This window comes from Neovison vison, chromosome X, assembly GCF_020171115.1.
Source record: "Neovison vison isolate M4711 chromosome X, ASM_NN_V1, whole genome shotgun sequence".
NCBI lineage: Eukaryota > Metazoa > Chordata > Mammalia > Carnivora > Mustelidae > Neogale > Neogale vison.
The window spans coordinates 88,084,919-88,097,192 of NC_058105.1; the positions used below are offsets into that span (position 1 = coordinate 88,084,919).

The 12,274-nt window shown below is 37.5% G+C and overlaps 1 protein-coding gene across 1 annotated transcript in view; it reads left to right on the plus strand.

Moving 5' to 3' along the window:
• DGKK (diacylglycerol kinase kappa) overlaps window positions 1-12,274 on the plus strand; it is a 176,273-nt gene that overhangs the window by 46,665 nt on the left and 117,334 nt on the right. The window contains exon 2 of the mRNA XM_044235460.1: window positions 11,256-11,366. Coding sequence (XP_044091395.1) covers window positions 11,256-11,366 — 111 coding nt within the window. The remainder of the gene's footprint in view (window positions 1-11,255; window positions 11,367-12,274) is intronic.

Below are 12,274 nucleotides of genomic sequence, written 5' to 3' on the forward strand. Positions count from 1 at the left end.
TTGGTTTTGTTGACTATTTTCTTTGCTGTGCGAAAGCTTTTGATCTTGATGAAGTTCCAATAGTTCATTTTTGCCCTTGCTTCCCTTGCCTTTGGCAATGTTTCTAGGAAGAAGTTGCTGTGGCTGAGGTCAAAGAGGTAGTTGCCTGTGTTCTTTTCAAGGATTTTGATGGATTCCTATCTTACATTGAGGTCTTTCATCCATTTTGAGTCTATTTTTCTGTGTGGTATAAGGAAATGGTCCAGTTTCATTTTTCTGCATGTGGCTGTCCAATTTTCCCAGCACCATGTTGGTGAGATTGTCTTTTTTCCACTGAACATTCTTTGCTGCTTTGTGAGGATTATTTGATCATAGAGTTGAGGGTCTATTTATGGACTCTCTATTCTATTCCACTGGTCTATGTGTCTGTTTTTGTACCAATACCATACTGTCTTAATGATTACAGCTTTGTAATACAGCTTGAAGTCTGGAGTTTTGATGCCACCAACTTTGGTTTTCCTTTTCAACATTCCTCTGGCTATTTGGGGTCTTTTCTGGTTCCATATAAATTTTAGGATTATTTGTTCCATTTCTTTGAAAAAGCATTGATGGCATTTTGATAGGGATTTCATGAAATGCATAGATTACTTTTGGTAGCATAGATATTTTCACAATATTTGTTCTTCCAATCTATGAGAATGGAATATTTTTCCATTTCTTTATGTATTCCTCCATTGCTTTCATGAGTCCTTTATAATTTTCTGAGTACAAATTCTTTGCCTTTTTGGTTAGGTTTATTCCCAGGTGTCTTATGGTTTTCGGTGCAATTGTAAATGGGATTTAATTCTTAATTTCTCTTTCTTCTGTCTTGCTGTTGGTGTATAGAAATGCAACTGATTTTTTTGTGCATTGATTTTATACCCTGCCACTCTGCTGAATTCTTGTGTATGAGTTCTAGCAATTGTGGGGTGGAGTCTTTTGGGTTTTTCACATAAAGTATCATGTCATCTGCAAAGAGTGAGAGTTTGACTTCTTCTTTGCTGATTCGGATGCCTTTTATTTCTTTTTGTTGTCTGATTGCTGAGGCTAGGACTTCTAGTTCTAGGTTGAACAGCAGTGGTGATAGTGGACAGTCTTGCCATGTTCCTGGCCTTAGGGGAAAAGCTCTCAGTTTTTTCCCATTAAGAATGATATTGGCTGTGGGTTTTTCACAGATGGCTTCTATGATATTGAGGTATGTACACTTTATCCCTACACCATGAAGAATTTTGATCAAGGATGCTGTACTGTGTCAAATGCACTTTCAGCATCTATTGAGAGTGTCATCTGCTTCAAGTTCTTTCTTTTATTAATGTATTGTATCACATTGATTGATTCATGGATTTTGAACCAAAATTGTAGCTGAGGAAGAAATCCTACTTGGTGCTGTGAATAATCCTTTTAATGTACTGTTGGGTCCTATTGGCTAGTATTTTGGTGAGAATAGTTGCATCCATGTTCATCAAGGTTATTGGTCTGTAATTCTCCTTTTTGATGGGGTCTTGGTCTGGTTTTGGCATCAAGGTAATTCTGGCCTCATAAAATGAGTTTGGAAGTTTTCCTTCCATTTCTATTTTTTGGGACAGTTTCAGGAGAATAGGTATTAATTCTTCTTTAAATGTTTGGTAGAATTCCGCTGGGAAGCCTTCTGGCTCTGGGCTCTTGTTTGTTGGGAGATTTTTGATGACTGCTTCAATCTCCTTACTGGTTGTGGGTCTGTTCAGGTTTTCTACTTCTTCCTGATTCAGTTTTGGTAGTTTATATGTCTCTAGGAGTGCATCCATTTCATCCAGATTGTCACATTTGTTGGTGTGTAGCTGCTCATAATATGTTCTTATAATTGTTTATATTTGTTTGATGTTGGTTGTGATCTCTCCTCTTTCATTCATGATTTTATTTATTTGGGTTCTTTCTCTTTTCTTTTTGATAAGTCTGGCCAGGGGTTTATCAATCTTATTAATTTTTTCAAAGAACCAACTCCTAGTTTTGTTGATTTGTTCTACTGTTCTTTTGGTTTCTATCTCATTGATCTCTGCTCTGATCTTTATTATTTCTCTTCTCCTGCTAGGTTTAGACTTTCTTTGCTGCTCTTTCTCCAGCTCCTTTAGGTGTAGGGTTAGGTTGTGTATTTGAGACCTTTCATTTTTCTTAAGAAAGTCTTGTATCGCTATATACTTTCCTCTCAGGACTGCCTTTGCTGTGTCCTACAGGTTTTGAATCACTGTGTTTTCATTTTCATTTGTTTCCATGAATTTTTCAATTCTTCTTTAATTTCCTGGTTGACCCATTCATTCTTTACTAGGATGCTCTTTAGCCTCCATATATGAGTTCTTTCCAACTTTCCTCTTGTGATTGAGTTCTAGCTTCAGAGCATTGTGGTCTGAAAATATACAGGGAATGATCCCAATCTTTTGGTACCAGTTGAGACCTGATTTGTGACCCGGGATGGGATCCATTCTAGATAATGTTTCATGTGCACTAGAGAAGAATGTGTGTTATATTGCTTTGGGATGAAATATTTTGAATAGACCTGTGATGTCCATCTGGTCCAGTGTGTCATTTAAAGCTTTTATTTCCTTGTTCATCTTTTGCTTAAATGATCTTTCCATTTCAGTGAGGAGGGTATTAAAGTCCCCTACTATTATTGTATTATTGTTGATGTGTTTCTTTGATTTTGTTATTAATTGGTTTATATAATTGGCTGCTTTCATGTGAGGGGCATAGATATTGAAAGTTGTTGGATCTTCTTGTGGGACAGACACTTTAAGTATGATATAGTGTCCTTCCTCATCTCTTATTATAGGCTTTGGTTTAAAATCTAATTTATCTGATAGAAGGATTGCCACCCCAATTTTCTTTTGATGTTCATTAAGAGGGTAAATTGTTTTCCACCCCCTCACTTTAAACCTGGAGGTGTCTTTCGGTCTAAAATGAGTTTCCTGCAGACAGCATATCAAGGGGTCTTTTTTTTTTTATCCATTCTGATACCCTGTGTCTTTTGATTGGGGCATTTAGCCCATTTACATTCAGGGTAACTGTTGAAAGATATGAATTTAGTGCTATTGTATTGCCTGTAAGGTGACTATTGCTGTATATTGTGTCTGTTTCTTTCTGGTCTATTACTTTTAGGCTCTCTCTTTGCCTAGAGGATCCTTTCAATATTTCTTGTAGGACTGATTTGGTGTTACAAATTCTTTTAATTTTTGTTTGTCTTGGAAACTTCTGTTCTCTTCTTCTATTTTCAATGACAGCCAAGCTGAATATAGTGTTCTTGGCTATGTATTTTTCTCATTTAGTGTGCTGAACATATCATGCCAGTTCTTTCTGGCCTGCCAGGTCTCTGTAAATAAGTCTGCTGCCAATCTAATATTTCTGCCATTGTATGTTACAGATCTCTTCCAGAGTTGCTTTCAGGATTTTCTCTTTGTCACTGAGACTTGTTAGTTGTATTAGTAGATGATGGGGTGTGGACCTCTTTTTATTGATTTGGAGGGGAGTTCTCTGTGCCTTCTGGATTTTGACGCTTGTTCCCTTTGCCATATTAGGGAAATTCTCTGCTATAATTTGCTCCAATATATCTTCCTCCCCCCCCTTTCTTCTTCTTCTGCAATCTCAATTACTCTAATATTGTTTCATCTTATGGTATCACTTATCTCTCAAATTTTCCCCTAACGGTCCAGTCATTGTTTGTCTCTGTTTTTCTCAGCTTCTTTATTTTCTATCATTTGATCTTCTAAAGCACTAATTCTCTCTTCTACCTCATTTATCCTAGCAGTAAGCCCCTCCATTTTTTATTGCACCATATTAATAGCTTTTTTCATTCTAACTTGGTTAGGTTTTAGCTCTTTTATTTCTCCAGGAAGGAATTCTGTAATATCTTCCATGCCTTTTTCGAGCCTAGCTAGCACCTTGATAATCATCCTTCTGAACTCTTGTTCTGACATATTACCAATGTCCGTATTGATTAGGTCCATTGTCATTAGTACTGCCTCTTTTTCTTTTTTTGTGTTGTGTTTTTCCACCTTGTCATTTTTATACAGATAAGAATATATTATTGAGAGAGTAAAATAATAAAAGGATGGCAAAGACCCCAGAGAAATATATGCTAACCAAATAAAAAGAGACCCGAAACCAGGAGGGAGAAGAAAGGGGGAAAAATGACTTACATATACGTGTGTGTGTGTGTGGTGAATAGAATGGAGCCACACACTTCACTTTGTGTGTATTCTGGTCTCTTGAAAGAAATTACCTCCCAAAATTTTAAGGAAGGTAAAAATTTACTTATTTACTTACATATTTATATGTATATTTTTATTTATAAATTTATTTATATATTTATATATACTTATATATTTATATATAAATTTTTATATAATTTTAAAATTTGTATATACATGTATATGTATATATATATATATACATACATACACACACCATATATATGGGTAAACACGATAAAGGGATGAAATATGATTGTAAAGATGAAAAAAAATATTCTAAAAAAGGAAATGATATGTTTTTTGGAAAAAGAAAAAAAGAGAATGTAATCAATCTGGAGTTAGATTTAGGATATATTTTGATCTATTAGAAGAAATTGTATCTTAAAATTTTAAAGAAAAAACTTATATGTATACAAAAATAAGGTTAAATACAATGAAGGGAGAAAAATGAATGTAACAATGAAATTTAAATTTTTTTTAAAAAGGTATTGATAAAATAGTTCAAAGACGTTAAAAAGGAATAAGGAGAAGTTAAAAACTGGATTAAGAAAAAAAAATAAAAAAAATTTAGGGATGCCTGGGTGGCTCAGTGAGTTAGGGCCTCTGCCCTTGGCTCAGGTCATGATCCCAGGGTTCTGGGATCAGGCCCTGCATCAGGCTCTCTGCTCAGCAGGGAGTCTGCTTCCCCCCCTCTCTCTGCCTGACTCTCTGACTACTTGTGATCTCTGTCTGTTAAATAAATAAATAAAATCTTTTTAAAAAATTTAACTTCGCAAGACTAAAGGATCATAGGAAAAAAAGCCATGAATTCTATCTGTTACTGTCCCCTAGCTCTGGACTTCCGCAGTTTTCATTGAATGGTGAACTTGGTCTTGACTGGATGTTCTTACTGATCTTCTGGGGAAGGCACCTGTTGCAGTGAATCTCAAATGTCCTTGCCCAAGGCAGAATTTCACAGCCCTTGCCAGGGGCCAGGCTAAATAACATGCTTGGGTTCGCTCTCGATGGCTTTTGTTCCCTGAACGCTTTGGAGGACAAGAATGAAAATGGTGGTCTCCCAATCTCCAGCCTGGAGGAGCCAAGAGCTCAAGACCCCACTTCTCAGTGTGCCTTCAGAGAAAAGCAGACATTTCCTCCCATCTCCTTGGTCTCTGGCTACACTCCGAGATCACCCAGCCTGTGACTGAGTGTTTCTATCTCTGGCACATGGCCACATTTGGAGTCTCCAAACCCAGCAGATTCCTGCAGTGCACTCCCATGCCACTCCTCCCAGAGGAGGAAGGAGGGGGTCTCTCAGGATCTGCCACTTTTGGGGTCCACGCTCAAAGAGCAGTGGCCCAACTGTGACTTGGATCATGGTTTAAGGTAACCCTGAGCTAAGAGTGCACTCCTCAGCTCTGTCTCTATAGCCAGCTTCCCCGCTCCAATATCTGGCAGCTCTGCCACACTCAGACACCCATTGTCTTTCTGTGACCCTGCGGCACCTGAGACCACACTGTCCCCATGATGGCTCCACCTCCTGCTTAGCCTCTGGAGTGATGTCTCTCAGTGGAGCAGACTTCTAAAAGTTCTGGTTTTGTGTCCACTGCTCCATCACTTGCCAGAAGCCGGCTCCTCCTCCCACAATCTCTCTTCTCATCACCTCGATTCACTTCTCCACACGTCCTACCTTCCCAAAATTGGTCACTTTTCTATTCCTAGAATTGCTGCTCTTCTTCTCTTCTATCTCCTTTTCCATTTGTGGGTGTTCAGAATGGTTTGATAACTATTTAGCTGAACTCCTGGGACCCAATGCTATTTCGGTCTCCTACTCCTCTGCCATTTTGCTTCCACCCCACCCTGGACAGTCACTTAAAAAAAAAAAAAAACAGGAGAACTCACCTCTTGCTCACTATGGATTACCATTTACCTCTTAGAGGGAAGCTCATTAACAGTTTTAATACTGAGTATTCAGAACTGTTCATAGAACAGCTTTTAATTCTTTGATATCTATGGTCTTGTCTTTCAGGATGAAGTTTGATTAGTGTGTTTACTCTGTGGCGTGCATACTAATTATTCAGTCACTCCACATTTTCTTGCCATGGGCAGAGTAGTGGAAAGAGCATAGAGCTCACCAGTATTTTATAATTGTGATTCCTCAAGCAAAGCAACAGAAAACACCCAATCCTCAGATTTACCTTCTGGAAATTGGAGGTACCACTGCATGGTTGTGGTGGAGGGTAATGAGATGATGTTATCTGCAAACAGCCAGGAACTGGGAAGCACTATGCAAATACTCTCATGGGACACAAGCATTCTTCTTCCAAAGCTACCCTTTGCAAGGTGTGTGTGTGTGTGTGTGTGTGTGTGTGTCTTCCAATCTTTGTCTCACATGGTTGTTAGGTTTAGTAGCCTTGAGCAGGTAAAAGTTTGTTTGCATGCACATATTTTATTGACTTGAGGCAAGTCATGGATTGGTTTTTAGCTTCTTCTTGTTCAAGTTGGGGCACTTTTTGAGTTTTAAATAAAAAGTGGTTTATCTAAAAATAGGGATTGGGTTAGTAGGTAAGTTTCTCCCAAAGGTGGTCAGAGTTAAAAAGGAAAGGAACTATAGTAATTTTACCTTTTTCCAACCCAGATTTTTATATTTGTGGAAGTTCAGAGTTGATGATATAGAGTCTGTGTTTAGAACTTAAGAAACTCTTGTGTGACCTTCTAAACTTCTTACCTCCTATACATGGATCACATCCACATTTATCTGCTCCCAACATGGTAATATACATCTCATACACAGGATCCTAACACGCAAACTCTAAATTCATGCACTGCAATCTCCTCTGACACTAGAAATAACTACCACTTAATTTACTTTGTCCTCTAGGGAAAGTGACAATTGTTATAGTTCAGAAATTTCAGACTGGTTGCTGTAGGTGGGCTTTGTCCTGCATACATGTTTTGTTTGGCACTCACAAATTTTTAAAAAGTTAGTTAGTTCCTAGTATTTAAATATTACAAAACTTCACACAGATTTTAGTTTGTATTGCCAGCTTGTCTTAAAAAATGGAATGAGCTAGTAATATTTGTCAGCATTTAATCATAATCACCTAGAATTTAGTAGCAACTGATCTTTGTCTCTCCAATTCCCTTCCTAAGTCTTGATGATCCTTTTGTTACCAACCAGCCCTCTATGGATATTGACTAGATATCCCTACACTTAAAGCTGTGCATTCAAAATGATCAGTTTAATATTATAGCACAGAGAAGAGATAATTGTGATTTGGCTGGTATACCAAATGATAGGATATTTGAGTAGATAACCACTGTCTTGGTGGAACCCCTCATTTGAATCAGAAGGTAAACACTTAGAGCAATAAGCATGAAGCCTCCAAAGCTTTTTCAAATAATTCTCTGAGCTCATATAACTTTGTTTCTCTCTACATGAATTATCAGTCCCTCCTCCTCTACTCCCATTATCCTTATCTTTGAGGCAGAGAATGTGCCTGCAATTTCTTCAGCTACCCCAAAGGGCCCTGCCAAAGTGAAGTCCATATTAGAAGCTCAGAAAATATGAATGAAGCACTTTATCCAATGATACATGTATCACAAAGTCTATTTTTCCTTTTTCTTGACTGACAAATACTAGGCTCATGGAATGAGAAATGAAGGTTTTGATGACTTGCTGTGTCCTCAGATTAATAGATTAATTAATTAATTGGTTGGTTCACTGTGTCCTTGGATGGATAATAAAATGTCATTAATTAGCAAGGCACAGGTAAGAGAAGAAAAGAGAACCATTTCTTTAGTACCAGGAAGGGGAATTAAATAGTGGTCATTACTAAGATTTCATGGAAGGAAGCAGCTGGGAAGAAGAGGCTGAATTCTATTATTTCAATGTTTCAAATCACCAGGGTCTGAGAATTTTCTGAAGGCCAGAAAGCCCAGAGTTCTGGGAATCTTCTAGAGGAACAAATCCCCCTGCTCATTTCTCATTACTATTATAATAGCTCACTAAAAATGAGCTATTATAGGGGACACTGTATATTACAAATGTAAGAACAGTATGAGAAACACTTAATAATTGACTAAATAGAATAACTTGAGAAAGGGGCAGAAATAATGGCTATGGCTTCAATGGTTGTAGCAGTTAAAATTTTGAACTTTAGTTTTTAGCATAAAGGGATATTATGACTGTTTAGGTATCATTAAGACTTAGTATGGAAGAATATACAGCATAGAGGTGAGGAAGTTGGGATAGAGAAAATTAAATACCATCATTGAGAGTATATATCATAGGCCACCAGACCAGAGAAAGACTGATGTAATTACAATGCTTAGGAGAGTTGTTTTCTATTGATGACTCAGTTTTAACAATTTCAATATAATTTCTCACTCTCCCTTCCAGCTTTCCCCTTCCCACAGATCTTAATGTTCATTTTGTCTTGACTCTTTCACACTATTCTTTTGTAAACATCTCAAGGGTATTATAATAACCTTGAAACTCACATAAATTTATCAAAAGGACTCAAGTAAACTTTCCTCATGAACTGACTTTACAGTTGACATACAGAGGTTCTACCTATTAGTGCTATCTTATGGGTTGGAGGTAAGATAACAGAGAGTGTAAAAGATGTGTGTATATTTGGGAGAACAAGAGTAGCAAAGGATTGCTTAGATCAGGGTCCCAAGCTCAAATGCTTACTGGAGTCAAACACCCCAAACTGAAAGAATCAACTGCTACTCTGATCCAGCAAACTGTAGCCATGTGAGACTATAGGTTGACATTGTTACCAGATTTTCTGGGGTTTTTTTTTAGTGTTATGTTAGTCACCATACAGTACATCATTAGTTTTTGATGTAGTGTTCCATGATTCATTGTTTGTGAATAACACCCAGTGCTCCATGCAATATGTGCCCTTCTTAATACCCATCTCCAGGCTCACCCATCCCCCTACTCCCATCTCCTCTAAACTCAAAGAAGCCATCACAAAACAAAGAAGTAATCCATGGAATGGGAGAAGATATTTGCAAATGACACTACAGACAAAGGGCTGATATCCAAGATCTATAAAGAACTTCTCAAACTCAACACCCAAAAAACAAGTAATCAAGTCAAAAAATGGGCAGAAGACATGAACAGACATTTCTCCAAAAAAGACATACAGATGGCTAACATACACATGAAAAAATGTTCATCATCATTAGCCATCAGGGAAATTCAGATCAAAACCACACTGATATAACACTTTACTTACACCAGTTAGAATGGCCAAAATTGACAAGGCAAGAAACAACAGATGTTGGAGAGGCTGTGGAGAAAGGGAATCTCTTACACTGTTGGTGGGAATGCAAGTTGGTGCAGCCACTTTGGAAAATAGTGTGGATGTTCCTCAAAAAATTAAAAATAGAGCTACCCTAAGACCCAGCAATTACACTACTGGGTATTTGCCTCAAAAATACAGATGCAGTGAAAAGAAGGGCCAAATGTACCCCAATGTTCATAGCAGTAATGTCCACAATAGCCAAAATGTGGAAAGAGCAGAGATGCCCTTCAAAAAAAAATGGATAAAAAAGATGTGGTCCATATATACAATGGAATATTTTTTAAAGATTTTATTCATTTATTTGACAGAGAGAGAGAGAGAGACCACAAGTACGCAAAGAGGCAGGCAGAGAGAGAGGGGGAAGCAGGCTCCCCACTGAGCAGAGAGCCAGCCCCACGTGGGGCTCAATCCCAGGACCCTGGGATCATGACCTGAGCCAAAGGCAAAGGCTTAACCCACTGAGCCACTCAGGCACTCCTATACAATGAAATATTAATCAGCTATCAGAAAGGATGAATACCCAGCTTTTGCATCAACATGGATGAGAGTAGAGGAGATTATGCTAAGTGAAATAAGTCAATCAGAAAAAACCAATTATCATTTGGTTTCACTAATTTGTGGAACATAAGGAATAGCATGGAGGACATTAGGAGACGGTAGGGACAAAAGAAGGGGGGGCATTAGAGTGGGAGATGCACCATAAGAGACTACGGACTCTGAGAAACAATCTGTTGGGTTGTTTGTTTGTTTTTTTAAGAAACAAGAGACTTGACTTTTTCTGTGAAATATTCTGTCCTTTAAATATTATCAGCTAATTAAAAACTGAAAAACACTTCCACCACCACTAAGCAGTGAATTCTAATTTAGATTATGATTGGAATTCATGGTAGTCCCTAATTTGGTGACTTAACTAAGTCTGACTCCTTGTCCATTCAGTATGGGTTGGTTCCAGCTTTGTGGTTGTGAATATTTCTCCCAAATGGCACTCTCGTATGTTGGTTTGTATCCTATAAATGTAACTGAGAACTTCCTGAAGATAAAAATGGTAAACAGATTCTATGCTTGCTTAGAGTCAGTCTGTTCAAAAAGTGAAAAAGTGACCAGACCATGAGATACATAACAAAAATAATCAGAAGGTAGTTCCTTTTTGGTGACTCTTTTTCTTTCTTACCAGATCATAAATCCCTTGAAGGTCAGGGTAAAGACTTTGGATTTGGTTCTGAAAATGTTAGGAAGCTATTGGCCTTCCTTCGTGAGCAGGGGAAGGGATGTGATCCAACTTAATATTCTAAAAGGAACACTGTAACACTGATAGGAATGGTCTAGAGCTACAATCTGGAGCCTTCCAGAATATCTGCCATTGCTGAACACAGATTTTCCCATTAATTATCTTCTCCTAAGAATATTGTTCTTATATTTTTATGTTCATGTCCCTCCTCCCCATCCCTTACCACGAGTGGAGGTGTTCTCCATGTTTCTTGGGCCAAATATCCTAAGGAACTTAGAGCCTATATCATTCTGAATGCGTTTTCCAAGGGTAACCAATTCCTTTTCTGACTGAATTAACTTCCTTGTATTTTTATCTGGCTCTCGGGCCATTTCTCAGATATGTGACAGAGATAGAGCCATCCAGATACCTGATATTCTTAACTGAGAGAGCAAGTGATATGGTCTTCCAAATTCACCTAATTACTCAACATTATGATTTATCTTTCAGAAAATACTGAAGGAAGGACCTTTGCTGAAGAACTGTAATTCCTTCAAGAGATGGAAGCTTAGGTATTTTCTGGTTCGAGGACAAAGGCTCTGTTTTGCACACCATCCTGCGGTAAGAAAATATATAGTATATACAGAATATTTATTCCAGAGAATATCTACATGATCTTGTCATTTTGGGTGAGTGGGTGGGAATGCCAGGAAATGTTTGTGAGGGGACATAAGCCAATAGGTAAAGACATGTTGGCAAACAACAAGGTAGAAGTTAAGATCTTCTACTTTTCCTTTAACTTGTCCTTTTGGGCCAAATGGGGGGACACTTTTCTCTCCCTTCCCTTTCCTCTTTCCCTTACCTCTATAGATTTCCTCAATTAGCTTCTACATCAGAACCAACTACACAATTTGTGGTGCCCAGTACAAAATGAAAATGCAGGGCCCCTTATTTAAAAAGCAAGGAAAAACATCATTAAAGATATTAAAATATACACAATGATTATTTATTTGTTTATTTATTTGTTGTTTAATGTCATTCTAAGAAAAGATAAAATTTTAAATTATTAGCATTTTTGCAATTCATCTGTATATTATGCAATGCCAGTTTTAAAAACAAATATAAAAGCATTTAGCTCATATGAAAAATGACCAAAATTATATAATTTGTATTTAGTAGCTCATACACACATACATATTTTGTTCTTACCAGTATACAAAGCCATCTCAACTGTTTTAATTTCACATCTTGATATTTATACATTCTACCAGCACCCTAGCTGAAAGAAAAAGGAATTATGGGCTGCCCTCTTTCCCTTTCCTTCAATGTTATCATTTTCAGCATAAATTATTGGCTAATATAGGGAAGAAACATAAGTAAGAAAGAACACAATAGGGTGCCTTGGTTGTTCATATTTCTTAGAACACCATTGCCTTTTTCTCTGTTTGAGGCAAATTCTAGTTCTTAACAAAAGTGTGGATTCTCAGGGCTGTAAGCTCCCTTACTTACTCAGTCATAGACATAACATG